Raw genomic sequence first — 19,154 nt, forward strand, 5'->3', positions numbered from 1 at the left:
ATATGCATACCTGTATGAATACATCTTTCCTCAAACTCCCTTTTTGAATATGCTACCTAATTATTACTAGATTCCCCATTTTAATATCATAGTAATAAGAGTGATGCCAGAAAATTGATTCCTCAAATGGGTCTTTGATACTGGGTTTCTTGTAAATGAGCATATGCTAAGAAGATGGTACACTAGAAAAGAGCTGATCATTCTAGAGAAATCTAATTATTATTAGAAAAACATAAGCTAATTTGAAACCAGAGAAAATAAACAAAAAACTGTTGGCCAACAACTTTTTGAAAATATGCTTAATTACTACAGCACAATTCATTCTAGGCAGGCTTGGAGTCAGTGGTCTAATGCAGTAGAAATATATGGTATATACATACTATGGAATACTTACTGTTCTGTCTTATACAAGAAGGAAATCTCATTATTTGTTACAACATGGGTGAATCAGGAGGACATTGTATAAACAAGCCAGACATAGAAAGATAGCCATCACATAAACTAATATATATGTGGAATCCAGAAAGGCACACCTGTAGAAGTAGAGAGTGGAAGGTGTTAATCAGGGACTAGGGATGGGTGGGGATCATGGAGCGACAAAAGCTGTAAAATTCCACATAAATAAGATGAATGCATTAAAAATAACTTTGTAGTACAGCACGGTTATGATAAAAACTATAAATTATATTTTTAAAAATACTGAGAGTAGATCTCAAGTATTCTCACAACAAAAATAAGTATTGAGGCAATACATATGTTAATTAATAACTGTTTAGCCATTATACAATATATACATAATTTGAAAACATTTGTATGTGATACTTACGTATATTTTTATTATTCAACTTGCAAGAAAAAGAGAGGATGAACATCTATATTTATGGTAACAAAATTACAATGTCATTGAGCTGGGTGCAATAGTTTATGCCTATAGTAACAGTCCTTAGGAGGCCAAGGCAGACTATCACTTGATTTCCAGGCTAGCCTGGGCCATATAGTGAATTCCAGGCTATATTCCAGAACGATACCTGGCTCAAAACAAGCAAACAAAACCAAACTGAATAATTTTTTTTAAAAAATAACAAGTTAAACTTGTATCTACTTGTAGCTAGTTGTGTTAGCACTTGGGAGCCTGACGCAGAACTATTCTGGAGTATTTGTACCCTGTGTAAAAATGTATTACTGTGTTTGGCATAATAAAAAGCTAGGCAGGACTTCTGGGCAGAGAGAGAACTCTGGGGAAAAGAAGACAGAGTCACCAGCCAGATATATAGGAAGCAGTATGGGTAGTATGGAGAAATGAGGTAACGAGCCACATGGCAGAACATAGATTAAGATAAATGGGTTAATTTAATTTACAAGAACTAGTGGGATGAGCCTAAGCTAAGGCCAACCTTTCATAATTAATACTAAGTCACCATGTCATTATTTGTGAGCTGGCAGCCCAAAGAACAACCCGAGTACACAGAAGAATCATTGTTGTGGAATATTTACACTGTGTGAAGATGTGTCATTGTAATTGGTTTAATAACAAGCTAAAAGACCAGTAGCTAGGCAGGAGAGAATAGGCGGGACTTCCAGGAAGATAGAGGAACTTGGGGTGAATCTAGGTGTTTCAGAGATGCCAGTGAGAGACATTGAAGAGGTCAGACATATGGTATAGAGGAGATATAACAAAGCCATATGACAGAATGTAGATCACTAAAAACAGATTAATTAAGTCATAAGAGCTAGTTGGAAAAAAGCCTAAGGCCAAACCTTCATAATTAATAATAAGTCTTTGTGTCATTATTTGCGGGCTGGCAGTCCTGATGAAAAAATACTACTACAGGTCATTTAAGGAAAGCCTCTGCTATATAGAAAAACCAAAACCAAAGAAACAAAAATACATATGTGTGCATCATATTTATATGTGACTATAATATTTGCAATCTTTGCATTGGGGTGAAAAAAGTATGGGTATATTTGTGATCATTTTAGGAAGTTCTAGGAATCTTTTGGGGACCAAAAGCAGAAGAGAAGAAAGTCATGAGGTTTTGCTTTTTTATTTTTGTCTTTGGTTATGCTGGTATAGGGAGCATATGACATTCTCATGGTTCAGGAGGTAGTATCTGACCAAAACTCAAACTATAAAAATGGTTCTATAGTGGAAACTCGTGTCACCCAAGTTAGTTTTCTTTACAGTTTCATTTTTTTTCTTTAAATAGAAGGAAACCAAAGGAATAATCTCATTAAAAGTAATTCCTAATCAGCAGAGTCGTCTGCCTGCGCTACAGGTATGTAATACCATTTTCTCTGTTGTGCTGTTTTGTGTTCCTTGAGATTTTATTAAAAGTGACACAATTCTATAACTAAATTCTGAGTCTCTTACAGGTGCCTATCTGCTTGGTGTAGAATCCTATTATGCATTCTTTAAACTAAAATATAAGAGCTCATCTCCTTTCCTTTTTTCTTTTCTTTTCTTTCTTGTTTCTGTATGCTTGTTCATGTCTGTTCAAGTGCACATGTGTGGATGGTAGAGGACAACCTTGGGTGTTCCTCAGGTGTCATCTATATGTAGGGGGTGTTCTATGAGTATGTATGTGCATGAATATGTGTGTGCATGAGTGTGGAGGCTAGAGATTGATATTAAATGTGTTTTCTTTACCTCACTTCACTTTTATTTTTTTGAAGCAGTGTCTCTCAGGGAACCTGAAATTTACTGATTTGGCTAGAATGGTTGGCCAATGAGCTTCAAGTATTTACCTGTCTCTTTCCCCTAGTACTGGAATTACAGGGAGCACATCATCATGTCTGGCCTTTTGAGTGGATTCTGGGGATCTAAACTTAGGTACTTTATCAACTGAGATATCTCACTAGTTTCCCTTTTTTTGAGACAAAGTTCCACTGAACCCCATCCTAGTCTGAATCTCAACAATTATATTCAGTTGGTTGGCTAGTGAGCCTCAGGGATCCTTCTGTCTCTGCCTTCCAGCTCTGGGTTTTTAAAAGTATACAACACTAAACTTAATTTTTTAATGTGAGTTCTGAGGATCAAACTGAGTTCCCTCATCCTTGGAAGGTAAGTATTATACCAACTCAACACTCAGCACTTTATTCCTTTTTCTTTGAAGAAGAAGATAGTGATGGAGGTGATAGGAACAGGTTATTAATAGTTGAGGAATAGATGGGACAGGACCTTGGAAAATGGATGTGCAAAAGGTTTGGTTTTTAAAAATATCTCAGGTTAGAGAGATGGTCAAGGACCTGAGTTTGGTTCATAGTACCCACATCAGGTACCTCACAGTAGTCTGTCTATAACTCTAGCTCTAGGGGATCTGATCTTCGGCCTCCACAGGCAGCTGCACATATATACACATAAGTAAGTAAAAACAAATAAAAATAAATAAAATATCAAACTTGAAATTTCTATCATAGGTTACCTGTAGTATGATAGTATAGTCTTAAACTTTTAAATTGAAGTTTTGTTGTTTATGTATGTACATATAACAAAGTGAATAGATCACAAGTACAAAACTTGTATGTATTCATAAACTGAGCACATAAATTGTGCCAATTCAAAAGTCAGAATATTGTAGATGGAAGTTTCTGTCCTGCCCAGTCCTGCAGCCATTCAGTCACAGCAAAACACACAGAGGCTTATATTAATTATAAACTGTTTGACCTCTTGCTCAACTATATTATTTAAGTAGTTCTTACAACTTAAATTAACCCATAATTCTTGTTTATGGTAGCCACATGACTTGGTACCTTTTATCACTGAGGCATTCTCATCTTACTTTCTCTGCTTCTGGATAGCAGCCACAGACTGAGCCTTTCCTCTTCCCAGAATTCTCCTGTTCTCATCACCCCGCCTCTACTTCCTGCCTGGCTACTAGCCAATCAGTGTTTTATTAAACCAATAAAAATGATAAATCTTTACAGGGTACAAGACCATTGTCCCAAAGCAGAATATGTCCTGCATCTATGACGCCTTATTACTACAACCCTGACTTGTAACATAAGAGAAGAGTTTTACCTCATATTGAAATTTGTATAAATTGAACTATATAGTAGGAATTCTTTTGAATGCCATTGCATCTATTCAGAATTGTATTTAAATGAATCATCCAGGTTATTTGTAGCAATAGATGATTCAGTTTCTCTGATTCATTGTATAAATGTGCTGCAGTTACTCATCCATTCTGATACTGCTGAACTTTTAGGTTTCCAACTTTTTTTGTTATGAACTTTGTTGGATATATGCTTTATACCTCTACTTTGGGGGATAGAATTGATGGGTTTTAAGGCACAGGTGTGTTTTAATTTTAGAAGGTATTGCCCAGCAGTCTTTGAAAGTAGCTATTCCATTTTATATTTTCAAATATACTTGTATGACACTTCTGTTTATTCCATATTTTCATCAAAATTTAGAATTGTCTGGTTTTGTTTGTTTGGCCATTATCTGGAGCATATTATGTCATAATTTTCATTGTATTTCTCTGATAATAGGTAAATGCTTCCTTTACTGTTTATATGTTTTTTTTTCTATTTAAATATATTTGTTTGGTAAAGCTTGAATTTTTTTCTTACCAAATTGTAGGAGTACCTCATATTTTCTGAAGCAGAGTCCTTTGTCATATGTATCTCAAATATGCTCCTTTTTAATTTTCTTCATGGTACCATTAATGACTAAAGAAGATTCTTAATGAAATCAAAATTGCTACCTTTTTCCCGCATATAATTAGCACTTTATGTTTGTTTAATTTTCTTTTTGATTACAAGGTAAAAAGGACACTCTTCTATATTGTTTTCTAAACCCATGTAGAATTAAATTGATTTTTGTGTAGAATATTGTAAAGTAAGAGGTCAAGGTTTCAATTTTTCTATATGGATATCAGTAGACTCAATACTATTAATTGAAGTAAACATCCTGTTCATATGATATATTCCCCATCACTTTTATTGTAAGTCATATATGTAGGCGTATTTTGTGTAGTTGGTCTATGTATTTATCCCTGCATTAAAGCTCCATATCATTTTGGAGAAAGGAGACATCTTTATAAAATCCCAGTAGAAGTGGTGATGGTGTAATCCTTCTTTATTTCTCAGTATAGAAGAGAAATCTTTTAGTATTTCATTGGAAAGTATGTTGGCTTTTTAGTTTTTTAAAAACTAAAAGTAAAGTAGGTTTTTTAGTTTATTTTTATTATTTTAATTATGTGTCTGTGTGTGTGTCTGTGTGTGTGTGTGTGTGTGTGTGTGTGCATATGAGTGCAGGGGCTTACAGAGGCCAGAAGTATCAAGATTTCCCTGGAGCTGGTTGTGAGCCACCTAATATGGGTACTGGGAGTCACACTCAGGTCCTCTGGAAGAGCAGTACTTGCATCTTAACCATCCCTCCAGCCCCGATCTATAAGGTTTTTGAAGGTATTCATTAGATTCAAGGAGCTACCCTCTGTTTTTTGTTTGTTTGTTTGTTTGTTTTGTATGTTACTAGTGACAAGATCATGTGATTTTTCTCTATTTTATGTTAATGTCACAAACTGTTGCTGAACGAGATCCTGTTTGATTGTGACTTCATATCCTTATAATAAATTGCTGTGTTTGATGTACTATTTCATTTTGGATTTTTATATTCCTGATCCTCAGAGAGACTAGAAGATTCTTGTTAGATTTGGGTATTATGGTTATGAGTTTGGAGGCTTAGAATTCCCTGCTATTTGTATTTTGGTAAGAATAACCTATTTGTTCAGCATAGGATCTTATCAAATGTATTGATGTAAAATTGTTCATAAGATTACATTTTGAGTGTGTGTATACATTTACACATGTGTGTGGAGTTGTGTGTACTCTCAGAGACAGTGGAGGACGTTGGATTTTCTTCTTTGCCGCTCAATGGCTTATTCCCTTGAGACAGGATCTCTCACAATTTCAGTTAGGCTGAATGGCCAGCAAGTTTCTGAGATTAACCTATGTGCCACCATCTGTTGGGGTTACAGTCATGCTTAATTATCACAATATCCTATTAAAACCTTTTAAGTATCTTTAAGATCTTTACTAGTAAATTGTCTTTTGTTTGGTTTTTGGAAACTGAGTCTTACAATGTAGCTCTGGCTGTCCTGGAACTCACTATGTAGACTAGGCTGGCCTTGAACTCACAGAGCCGACCTGCTAGAATTAAAGGAGTGAGCCATTATATGTGGCTTTTTTACTAGTAAGTTGTAACCTTCCTGTTCTTTTTTTTAATTTTTTTTTGTTTATTAAATTATGAAAGTTTCCATTTCCGCCCCTCCTCCCAACACCCTCCCACTCCCCCCCTCCCCCTCCTCCTCCCTCTCCATCCCTAAGAGCAGTCAGGGCTTCCAGCCCCGTGGGAAGTCCAAGTTCCTCCCCCCTCCCTCCAGGTCCAGGAAGGTGAGAATCCAAACAGACTGGATCCCAAAAATCCAGTATATGCAGAGGAAACTAGTCCCAGTGTCATTGTCAATGGCTTTTCAGAGAGGCTCCGGGCCAGCCACATTCAGAGAATCCGGCCACATTCAGAAAATCTGGTTGGATCACATGCTCGTTCAGTCCCAGTCCAACTGGCCTTGGCGAACTCTCATCAGACCAGTCCCCTTGTATCAGTGGGTGATCGCACCCCTCACGGTCCTGAGTTTTTTCTTCATGTTCTTCCTCCTTCTGCTCCTCAGCTGGACCATGGGGGGCTCAGTCCGGTGCTCCAATGTGGGTTTCCGTCTGTATCGCCATCCATCGTCGGATGAAGGATCTATGGTGATAAGCAAAATCTTCATCAGTGTGGTTATAGGCCAAGGCCGGTTCAGGCACCCTCTCCTCTGTCCAGAGAACAATCTGGGGATCTCTCCTTGGACCTGGGATCCCATTTATAATCAAGTCTCTTGCAAACCCTAAAATGACTCCCTTAGTTGAGATACATTCTTCCCTGATCCCATATCCATCCTTCCTCCCTCCCCCCATCTCAGTCCCCCGAGTTTTCCCCATTCCTCCCCTAATCCCTTCTCTCTAACCCTCTCCCCTTCCAACAACCCTCCCACCCACCCCACCCCCCTTGCACCCGAGGTTACCTGGGACTCTTGTCTAGAGAAGCTAAATAAGAAGGTGAACCTGAAGAAAACCTTCCTGTTCTTAATTTCATTAATCTTTTCAAAGAGCCAGTTGACCTGTAGTGAGGGGCTGCGGGCAGGCCTGCTTTTCGCCTCACCCAGCTCCCGCACGGCTAGCTTAGTCCCAGAAATAACAACACACAAATTGTATTCATTTAAGCACTGCCTGGCCCATTATCTCTAGAGAGTTAGTTACTGACTAACTCTCATATCTTGATATTAACCCATTTCTAATAATCTGTTGCACCACGAGGTGGTGGCTTACCGGAAAAGATTCAGCGTGTCTGACTTGGTGGCTGGCTCCATGGCGTCTGCCTCATAGCCCTCTTCCCAGCATTCTGTTCTGTTTACTCCGCCTACCTAATTTTCTGTCCTATCAAAGGGCCAAGGCAGTTTCTTTATTGACCAATGAAAATAACACAATAGACAGATAACCCTCCTCCATCAAGTTGACCGTTTCAGGTTTTCTTAATGGTGTTTTCTATTTAAATTCTTTCTGTTCATTATTTCTTTCCTTATTTGTTTGAGCTTTATTTATGCTCCTTAATGTTATTACCACAGATAACCATTGTCCAGGTTTGCTTTCAGTTGCTATAACAGAACATTCTGACTTAAAGCAACTTGGGAGGAAAGGCTTACATTTCCAGGTCACAATGTAACCTTGAGGGAAGCTAGGGTTGAAACTCAAAGCAGGAATCTGAGGCTGGAACACGGAAGAATGCCATTTACTAGCTTGCTCTCTTGATTGCGCTCTCCTAGCTTTCTTACACTAGCCCTCTCGCCCATATGATGATGCTGGGATGATGCTTCCCATTATGGTCTGGCTCCTCCCATATCAAGTCATCAGTCAAGGCAGTTTGTAACAGACATGGCCACAAGCCACTCTGAAGCTATTCTTCAATTGAGGCTCCCTCTTCCCAGATTACTCTAGGTTGTGTCAATTTGATTAAAAAACTAACCAAGAAAATCAGTATTAAATTCTAACATAAGTTCTTCTGGTCACTTTTTCTATGACTTTTTTTTAAAATTTTGACCATTCTGGGTGTTATTTTGTTTAATAATGTTCTTATTTCATATAGTCAGCAGGATTGCCAAGGACATTAGATATTCTACAAGTTGAGTTTTTGTGTTACAAAATGTATAATATACTGGTAATATAATCAGCAGATACTTAACTATTTATCATGAATAAATAAGTATGTCTTAGGAAATTAAATTGTTTCCAATACTTCACTCTTAGAAATAATGCTGTGATACATATGCTTATCTCCATAATCATTACTAGCAGCTTTTTTTTATTTATTAAAAATTTCCACCTCCTCCCCTCCTCCCATTTCCCTCCCCCTCCCCCCACTCTCCATCCCCCTCCCTCTCCAGCCCTAAGAGCAGTCAGGGTTCCCTGCCCTGTGGGAAGTCCAAGTTCCTCCCCCCTCCATCCAGGTCTAGGAAGGTGAGCTTTCAAACAGACTAGGCTCCCACAAAGTCAGTCCATGCAGTAGAATCAGAACCCAGTGCCATTGTCCTTGGCTTCTCAGTCAGCCCTCATTGACAGCCACATCCAGAGAGTCCAGTTTGATCACATGCTCCATCAGTCCCAGTCCAGCTGGCCTTGGTGAGCTCCCATTAGATCAGTCCCACCATCTCTGTGGGTGGACGCATCCCTCGTGATCCTGACTTCCTTGCTCATGTTCTCCCTCCTTTCTAGCAGCTCTTTTTTGTGTAAGATAAATGCATAATAATCAAGGTAGGGCAAAAATATCAACGTTTGAAGATGATAAACACATTTATATTGCTAGACTGTCCTCTAGAGAAGGGTTTATCAACTTTACCATATTCATGAGAGTATATTGTCAAGAAAACAGATCCATTTCAGATGGATGGTAGCAGATCTGTACTCTGAGATGGACAACTGAGATTCAATATCTGGAAACATATTGACCCAGAAAGACATTTCATGGAAGATACCTTCTTATTAAAAGAATCAGTTTTGGTTCTTTTCCAAACACAACAGTAAGTAGTTAGGAACATCCAAGCTGCACATGTTTGAGTCTCTGTTACCGTTCTTTATCGGCGAATCAATCCCATACCAGTTATGTTCTAAGGGGTTATTTATTTTGGGGGGTAAAACTTATATACACCATAAACCATCAGGAAGGGAGCCTAGTCGCTGGAGCAGGAGCCGGGACCAAGCACCGGAACCAAGAGGGCCTGATCTAGGATCTGTGTCTCTTTTTAAAAGAGAAATATACCACGCCCCAGTGGGCTGGTATTTCAGCGGCTATTGGCTGACGGAGCAGAAGGCGCCCCCCGCCGCACTGTGGGCTCGTGCTTCAGCGACTATTGGCTGAGGCAGCGGAAGATACTCCCGCAGCACCTCCCCCTTTTGTTTAAGTAAGAGAGTTCTAAGTCTACTATGAAATTATATATAGTAAGTACAAACCTACATAATTATATACAATAAGTAAAAATATCCTATTCTAACTAGCTAAAGTCTTGTATAATAAATAACTTGGCCAAGTCATGAAAGGAAAGTAACTACATTTATATAATCTTCAATCCCATCAAAGATCTGAGAAGGGAAATAATGTTACCTGAGTAATTAGGAAGTGCAATCAAACTTCCAGAACATGTAACAAATCACAGAGACAACTGGCTACCTGGGCAAACATCCAAAGTCATGTTTGCAGCATTGAAGCAACCAACTTTGGCTAAGGCCTAACGTAACTGACATACCATTTTCAAAGGCAAGGAACTTTTTAAAACTATCTTACCCTGTCTTGGCAGGATATGACAGTCCTGTTTTATCCATTTACGGATACTCTGTAACTCTGTCAGTAGTTGAGGTATGGGCATTTCTTTACCCAAAGGCCAGTTCTGTCAAGAAGAAAGGCTCCAGGTGGAGTGTCTTTGGTGCTCAACATTCTCTCGGGAATAGATGGGTGTTGTCAGAAGCGATTGTGTCTCCCTACCACAGAACTCTGAATTAGATTAAAGGCCATTTTCTATAGCTCTTTGAAGAGATTGAAGATTATCTATCTATACTGAATATAATCTCTATGTATCTAAAGAACCTGATTAGTCTAATTATAAATGACAAACTTAGATGACTATTGATCTATATAATTTTCAATATGTATCTAACTTAAAGACTGAGATAGTAAACAACTGCTCAATAAATGGGGACAATATGACCTCCAAATATAAACAATGTGCAAGTATACATTGCAATATGGTAAATATATATATATCAATACATAAGCAATATATAAGTATCTTAATCAGAGGTAGAAGTGTACAATGCAATATGGTAAAATATACATATATCAATACAATATATATATGTCAATACATAAAAATGTTTTAAACAGAGGTAGAAGCATGCATGCATAAAATAGTCAACATAATTTAACTTTGTATCAATATATAAGAATCAATACCAATATATTTGTCTAAAAACAATAACTCACAAGTACAAAACTATTATCCCATAATCCAATTATCCCTCTTTTTTTTCTTGCCTGCTCATTTCCCATTTCCTTACAGTGGGACTTGTTATGTATATGCTCTCTAGCCGCTGGTGTTTTTCCTGAGATCCTCTTCGCATTCTTTTACAGATGTTCATGAGAGCACAGTTCGACTATGACCCCAAAAAGGACAATCTTATCCCTTGTAAGGAGGCAGGACTGAAGTTTGTTACTGGAGACATTATCCAAATTATCAACAAAGATGACAGCAACTGGTGGCAGGGGCGGGTGGAAGGCTCTTCCAAGGAGTCTGCAGGATTGATCCCTTCTCCTGAGCTGCAGGAATGGTGAGCTACATTTGTGCTGGTGGAAAGCCCCTGCTGTAGCTAATTGCTTAGCTTTAGAAATCTGTTTTGTGTATATTTTTCATTTTTCCTAAACATATGTCCTAGTCCTCTATGTAATGGATAAGGAATGGTTCACAGGAGTTGATATGGTTCATTTTATGGCCATTTATTGCAGGCAAAGGAGCCAGTTATAGAACCCTCCCCCTGCTTCCTGCATGCCTTCAACCACTCAGTACTGTTTTTAAGAAAACTTCTAAAATCAGCACATTTTAAGTATGTGTCCCTTATACAGATTCTTGTCCTCCAGTCAGATTGCTCACTTAGTGCAAGGCTGCCCCACACATTAGAGTGGTAGAAAAATCCATATCCACTGTTGACCTTCTGCCTGTGGAAAATAACATTACAACCTCAAAGATTATTAGTTCAGACCTAATTATTTCTTTCTTTTTTTTGAGATACTATAATTACATAATTTCTCCCTTTCCTTTCGTCCTTCCATACCTCTTATATATCCCTCTTTATACTCTTTGAAGTTCATGGCCTCTTTTTTCACTAACTGTTGATGTTGTACACACACACACACACACACACACACACATTCCTAAATACATGAATGCAACCTATCCACTTATCTATCCAATACCAAAAGGGTCAACTCTACAAACATAATATAGACATTTAGTTTTAAGGCAGAGTTCTATTGATCCCATTTCCAGTGATGATAAATAGCACCAAAACACAGGATGTGTTTTATAGAAATAAATTTTAATGTTACAGCAGCAGAGGAAATACAGTGCAGACCTTGAAGATATTAGTCAAAGCCTTGAGTATGCTGTCTGTGTCTTCTGGGCCATTTTCAGAGCAACACCTGGTAATGAGCATTGGAAGATCAGGAAAGGCAGATAACTGAGAAAGACCCAGGAGAACACAAGGTGAAGCTGTGACTCATGACTTATTAATGAGGCATGAATCAAGTTAGTAGGCTGTAACAGGTATTTTTTTTTTTAAAGTGAGGATCAGATATCATAGCTCAGGCCTGTAATTCAGAATGCTCAAGGCTGAGGCAGGTTCAGTGCCACTTGGGCTACATAGATCCTGTCTCAAAACAAAAGATAATGCATAAATTACAGTGATAGGTGGTATTCTTACTAAAGTTATTGCTTTAGCCATGTATGTGGTTACATATGCATACCTGTGCTTTATTTATAGATTAGGGTTGTTGTATATTTCTTATGGTGATGTGAGTGTCAGCCTGATTTTCCAGCTCTCAATTCAAAGGTGGAAGAATAGGTTGCACTAAAGGTGGGAGGAATTATTTTTTTTCCTGGAAGCATTTCCACTGCCAAGTACCTGTGTGACCACATAAAACTACGGAGAAGAAAGGAAGGGAAGTGGGTGAGGCCATCTCTGCCTGAAAAACTTTACAGAGTCAAAGAAGTAGGTCAGTCTCAAAACTTAACTACAGAAAAGAAAGTAGGTATTCTAATTTGTCACATACTTTTATACTGAGGACCTACTGAGCTTTGGTCATCTGTTTCTCACAGGAGAGTGGCAAGTGTGGCTCAGTCTGCTCCAAATGAAGCTCCAAGCTGCAGTCCCTTTGGGAAGAAGAAGAAGTATAAAGACAAGTATCTGGCTAAGCACAGTTCAAGTAAGTTTTCTGTGTCTCCTTCCACCAAGGTCCCAGTAGCATGAGTGTTTCTCCACCTCATTAACCAGAAGGAAAAAGGTGAGGATGCAGTATGCAATGGAATGTTTAGTATATAGAAAATATTCCATTTCTTTTGGCTTTCCCTTACACATTTCATCTTCACAAACTCACTGCAGTCACAAAGACAATGCCAGTGCCTATTCTGGAAGGCTAGTAGTCTGTCCACTTTCTGCTTTGTTTTATTATGTATCATACTTCCTTATCACATAGAAATATCCAACATCCCTCCCAGCAAACACCCCTAATTTCATGCCCATGATCTCTCTTCCTTTATTTTGTTTTCTTTTTTGGAGCCAAGGCCTCAGTGATAGGATTGCAGTCCTGCACCACCATGCTCAACTATATCTCCTTGCTGGATCAGATGTCAGCTCCGTAACCCCGGCCAGTGCTTTATCACTCCACCTCTGAAAATTAATATGATTTGATTTTCTTTGTCTCTAGTTTTTGACCAGTTGGATGTTGTTTCCTATGAGGAAGTTGTCCGACTCCCTGCATTCAAGAGGAAGACCCTGGTGCTGATCGGTATCTTTTCACAGCTTTGCTAATTCAAGAGCACAATTCTGTCCTTATTTCCATTCCTGCATTATGTGTCCACCCTTCTTCAAGAAAGGTAGTGAGGAAAAATGAAGTGTGGTCTTTTGGATACTTCATGTATTATAGTTATAAAGAAGTTTCTGGATCTTACAAGTAATCTATTTGGATCCAATTCTCATTACAAGTTTTTCTACTTAGCATCTAATTCTTTTAGATTAGGTTTGCTATATTTGTCCACCTATTTGGTTGGCTTACAAAATAAACAGAAAACTACACAGTAGCTGGTTCCTCTGTGGAAATAGTAATTATGTTCTACATCTTAACTTTTGGGCCTTAGAAAGACTTCTCCTCCTGCAAATGGATACAAAGGAATTGAAGCTATAAGGTGGCCTCAAATCTTGATGGCTGTAAGGACTGTTGCAACATCAAACTATTTTCATCTTGTAGCCACTTTGAGCACTGGGATATAGAAATCCATCTCCCACTCCCTGTATTGTTTCCACAAATGTTTTTGGATGAAAGTAATGGAAAGTTTTCTTTATCCTCACACAGGAGCCAGTGGGGTAGGTCGCAGCCATATTAAGAATGCTCTGCTCAGCCAGAATCCAGAGAAGTTTGTATACCCTGTCCCATGTAAGTATTTCTCACCTGCTAACCCTAACAACATGAATTAAATCCCTAGATCCCACATGGTAGGAGAGAACTGGAACATGAATTAGATCCCTAGATCCCACATGGTAGGAGAGAACTGGCTCCCACAGGTTGTCCTCTAACTTTCATATGCACCTCTCTCCCTCCCTCTCTCTCTCTCTCTCTCTCTCTCTCTCTCTCTCTCTCTCTCTCTTCTCTCTCTCTTCTCTCTCTCTCTGTCTCTCTCTCTCACACACACACACACACACCAATGTGTACTTATAATTGCTTGAAATAACAAAATAACTTTTCTTCTTTTATTCCATATAACAGTACCTGTAGTAAACAACATTTTTTAATTCCACCTTTAATTCTAACTCTCAGGAAGCAGAGGCAGGCGGATCTCTGTGAGTTCACTCAAAGCCAGCCTGGTCTACAGAGCAACTTGAAAGACAAGTTCCAAAGTTACACAGAGAAACCCTGACTGGAAAAAAAATTGACAGAGGTTTCTGTCCCACCAGGTTCCACATCCGTTTAGTCCCAAATAAACACACAGAGGCCTACATTAATTATAAACTGATTGACCTATTAGCTCGGGCTTCGTATTAACTCTTAACTTCTATTAGCCCATAATTCTTGTCTATGTTAGCAATGTGGCTTGGTACCTTTTTTGGCAAGGCAGTCACATCTTGCTTGCTGTGTGTCTGGCTTATGACTGTAGATTGAGCTTTCCTCTTCCCAGAATTCTTGTTGCCCCGCCTCTACTTCCTGCCTGGTCACCCCGCCTATACTTCCTTCCTGGCTACTGGCCAATCAGTATTTATTTAAAACACAAGTGACAGGGTACAGACCATTGTCCCATGGCACAAAATTAAGACTGTGAATGGGGGGCTGGAGAGATGGCTCAGCGGTTAAGAGCCCTGCCTCCTCTTCCAAAGGTCCTGATTCAATTCCCAGCAACCACATGGTGGCTCACAACCATCTGTAATGTGTTCTAGTGCCCTCTTGAGGAAGAGACCTGGTCAGTCGTCCTTTTCAACTTAGACCATGAAACCTAATATGGACAAGTTCAACAGAACCGCCATATACAGACTGCCTGCCCCTCCATGCATAGTAGCATGTGCCTTAAATCTCAGCACTGGGGAGGCAGATGCAGGTATATCTCTAAATTCAAGGCCACCCTGGTCTAGGACATGAGTTTCATGACAGCCAGAGGTACACAGAGAAACCTCTCTTGAAAAACCAAAAAGAAAAAATACTAAGCAAGAACTAAATTTTACATGTATTACTTTATAAATGATTTCTCAGTGCCCTCTACTGTCTACCTAATTTATCTGTTCTTTCCTTCCACCATATGTGGGTCTAGGAGTTGAACTCAGGTCATAAGCTTTCTGTGGCAAATGCTTTTACCTACTGAGAAATTGCCAGCCCTAACATTTTAACAAAATGTTTAAATCAAACCAATGTGTTCTTCTTTCCATATCATAAAAAAGAAACAGGGCTGGAGAGATAGCTCTGTGATTGAGTGCTTTCCAGAACCCAACATTAGGCATTTTACAACCACCTGTACCTCCAGATCTAAGGTAACAGATTTAAGGCATTCAGTTCATCCCGCAGCGCCAATTCTGCTTACCAAAAGTGGCCCACTAGGCACTCGCATTCCAGCGTCTGGCCCACTAGGCACTCGCATTTCACGCGCCTGGCTCCACGCCAGATTACCCATTTAAAATTGAATAATGAGAATAGGTTGGGATCATTTCGGCCACAAGACCTCTAATCATTCACGTTACCGGATAAAACTGTGTTCTGCGAGAGCGCCAGCTATTCTGAGGGAAACTCAGAGGGAACCAGCTACTAGATGGTTCGATTAGTCTTTCATCCCTATACCGAGGGTCGGATGACCGATTTGCACATCAGGACCGCTACACAGACCTCCACCAGAGTTTCCTCTGGCTTCGCCCTGCCCAGGCATAGTTCACCATATGCCTTCTTCTGGCCTCCATGGGCATAACATACATGTGCACACCTACAATTTTTCCAAAGAAACAGATTTCCAAAAATTCTCTACCACTGCCTGTAGATTTATATTAACTTTTAGCTGTCATTTCTAAGTTTCAGTATTCCTGGGTTTGTTGACTTTATGTGGGAAGAATGATGTGAATATTCTGCATGGGGCTGTCTCTTGAATTTTAAATATATTCTGGGTGGAAGGATTTTCTGGTCTGTACTACTTCCTAACATCAGCCCTTCAGTTCATGGGAAGAACATCTCTATTATATTATCTGCCCCAAACATGGGTAGGGTTTCCATACAGACACTTTGGGCCAAGCCATTAAGAGATGGCGAGGATCAAGAGAGTCCTTGTACACAGATACAACACGGCCACCAAGGAAGAATGAAGAAGATGGAAAGGAATATCACTTCATCTCAACAGAGGAAATGACAAGGAACATCTCTGCCAATGAGTTCTTGGAGTTTGGCAGCTATCAGGGCAACATGTTTGGCACTAAATTCGAAACAGTGCACCAGATTCATAAGCAGGACAAGATTGCCATCCTTGACATTGAGCCCCAGGTGGGTAGGCACACAAAGGCAAGAACAATGGGTTCACCCATATAATGGGGGGAGGGGTGATGAAAAGTAGAGCTCCTGGAAACTTAGAAGTTCAGGTTTGCTTCCTAAATTTTTAGTAGAGCCAGCCTGATGCAAGAACAGTAGTAACTGGGAACAATGCTAAGTGGTATTGGGGATGCTTTATTAGAAGGAATACACTTTGACAGACAGCTGGGTTTGTTGTTTCTTTTCCTTCATTTCCTAGACCCTGAAGATTGTTCGGACCGCTGAGCTTTCACCTTTCATTGTGTTCATCGAACCTACTGATCAGGGCACTCAGGTGGGAAAGGGGTCATGCAAGGTGGGTGGAGGTTCTCTCCTAATAGATCACGGTCAGCTGTTTCCTCCAGGGTCAAGACAAAAGGGCATGCATACTTCATTCAAGAGATAGTAATTAAACAAGTCACACCCAGTCATTGTTCTAGATAATACAGATGTTGTTATAACTAAGATGGACAGTTGAGTACATCCTGAATCTGATATGACTCATCACAGAGCAGAGGGAGCTGTGAAGGACAGAGGTGGCACCAGAACCACCATGGCTACATGTAAGGCTACAAAGGGAAAGGCGCCTGCCTATAAGAGTGGCTGTTTCCTTTCCTCTATAGCATGTCATTCATCGCATTTTAAAATTTTTGCCTATATTTTATGTGTGATATTTCACTTTGCTTTACTGTAAGAGATTATTTTCTTACTAGTGAGAGTCATAATTCCAGCACTTGAGGAGGGATAAAAGGAGGATCAAGAGTCCAGTGCCATAATTAAGTTATATAGCAAGCTCAAGGCCAGTCTGGACTACGTAAGATTTGAGGCCAGCCTGGGCTAGAGTTCAAAGTAAGAACATATATATTGAGACTGTCACACAAACAAAATAGATGTTTATTTGTGTTGTGTATGAATTTTCTGGCTGTCCTTAGTTCTTGTTTCCATTGAGTTAGTGGTTTTATCTTATCATTCATTTCTAATTCTGTACTTGGGTATTTTACTCCAATAATGTTAAAAGTATCCCCACCACCACCACCATGGCATGTATTTCTCTATACATTTTTACTAACCCTAACCATGGGATCAAGAAGCCTATTGTCAATAATCTTTGTTCTTATCCTAGGATTACAACTCATAGTAGTTGTTAAAATGGCTTTTCTATGTACAAAGGGATGAGGCTTAAGTGGATGGTGCTAATGAAGCCTATACTAGGTTCCTACTGGCCTTTCAGAGGGCTCTATTTATAATTAGGATTAATTTGGGATCCTTTAGTACAGTGGTTCTCAACCTGTGGACTACAACAACTTTGGCAAACACTGTAATCAATGAAAATATTTTCATGTTTAGAGGTCACAACATAAAGAACTGTTTTAGCCAGGTGGTGGTGGTACATGCCTTTAATCCCAGCTTGGGAGGCAGAGGCAGGTGGATCTTGGCCTGATCTACAGAGCAAGTTCCAGGATAGCAAGGACTGTTACACAGAGAAACCATGTCTTGAAAAACAAAACAAAAAAACCCAAAAAAGGGAAAATAATAGTAGATAGGGAACCAGTTGATATAACCAGTACCTGATCAAACCTTCCCTTGACTGCTATGAATTGGGGCTGCTGCTTCAGCTATGGCTCTCTTCTTTGCAGACTGAAGCCCTGCAGCAGCTGCAGAAGGACTCTGAGGCCATCCGTAGTCAATATTCTCACTACTTTGACCTCTCTTTGGTGAATAATGGTGTTGATGAAACTCTTAAGAAATTGCAAGAAGCCTTTGACCAGGCTTGCAGTTCTCCACAGTGGGTACCTGTCTCCTGGGTTTACTAAGCTTACAGAATTGGAGAACCTGTTCCAGCCCCTCCCCAGCATTTGGAATGCCACCCCTCGCTTAAATCAAACACTGCTGCTTCATCTTCTAGCTATCTGCAACTATGCGAAGTATATCAGTAGGATTTAAGTCTTTTCACTCAGGCTACTAAAGGGCTGAAGTTTAATTTTCCTACTACCTAGATTTCAAAATGATCTCTGGAAATTGGCAGTTGAGTACTATCCAATGCAACTGCTGCACAAAGAAAGCATCCGTCCTCATCTGATGCCTGAGCTCCTTTACTTGCAACTATACTATCTTATCTTTTTACTCTGGATTAAGTATACTCTGAAACTTTCTAAAATGCAAAAAATCTAACAGCTGCTCTAGAGAAACCCTCCAAAGCAATAAAAACTCTGCTGTGTTAAGATGCTAGTGACCTTGTAACTACATTTCAATGTCTACACCGCAATCCCCTAAAAAGCCAGGCTTTATCTTCTTAAACCTACAAGGCAAGATGCTTTTCTGGAATTAACATAGAGGTCCCTAAAAGGCTGGTGGTTACAGAGCATAAATTGTCTTCTCTAGTAGAAGCCATTGTGAGCACTTTTAAGCTTCCTATTAAGTCATACTAGAATGAAAATAGATCTTACAGAAACAGGAGCTGAGGGCTAAGGGTGAGACGGGCACTTCATACCTGCTTAGGCTCAGGTGCCACAAATGTTTAAAACTTCTGTTGGTATTCTTGGCTTTGAACACATTTAAGCAATCATTTGTAACACACCACTTCACCCTTTCTCCCTGCTTACCCCGCAGTCCACACCAGAACTGGCAGTTTCCTACCAGCAAAACAGTTATACCTTTAGCCTCACTGACACACTACATAACACATCTACTTTGGAGAACACTGGGTTTGTATTTGTTTGTATTAATCCCCCTTGAGAGCAGCTAACTGCACGTGGTAGGCCCC

At 39.5% G+C, this 19,154-nt stretch overlaps 1 protein-coding gene across 1 annotated transcript in view; it reads left to right on the forward strand.

Moving 5' to 3' along the window:
- Mpp1 (MAGUK p55 scaffold protein 1) overlaps positions 1 to 18,612 on the forward strand; it is a 32,552-nt gene extending 13,940 nt beyond the window's left edge. Inside the window, exons 5-12 of the mRNA XM_048457748.3 lie at positions 2,208 to 2,276; positions 10,721 to 10,917; positions 12,462 to 12,568; positions 13,070 to 13,150; positions 13,715 to 13,795; positions 16,164 to 16,366; positions 16,611 to 16,685; positions 18,028 to 18,612. Coding sequence (XP_048313705.3) covers positions 2,208 to 2,276; positions 10,721 to 10,917; positions 12,462 to 12,568; positions 13,070 to 13,150; positions 13,715 to 13,795; positions 16,164 to 16,366; positions 16,611 to 16,685; positions 18,028 to 18,204 — 990 coding nt within the window. The 3' untranslated portion in view covers positions 18,205 to 18,612. The remainder of the gene's footprint in view (positions 1 to 2,207; positions 2,277 to 10,720; positions 10,918 to 12,461; positions 12,569 to 13,069; positions 13,151 to 13,714; positions 13,796 to 16,163; positions 16,367 to 16,610; positions 16,686 to 18,027) is intronic.
- Positions 18,613 to 19,154: the final 542 nt, after the last annotated feature.

Source organism: Myodes glareolus, chromosome X (genome assembly GCF_982192425.1).
Source record: "Myodes glareolus chromosome X, mMyoGla1.1, whole genome shotgun sequence".
In the NCBI taxonomy this organism is placed as follows: domain Eukaryota; kingdom Metazoa; phylum Chordata; class Mammalia; order Rodentia; family Cricetidae; genus Myodes; species Myodes glareolus.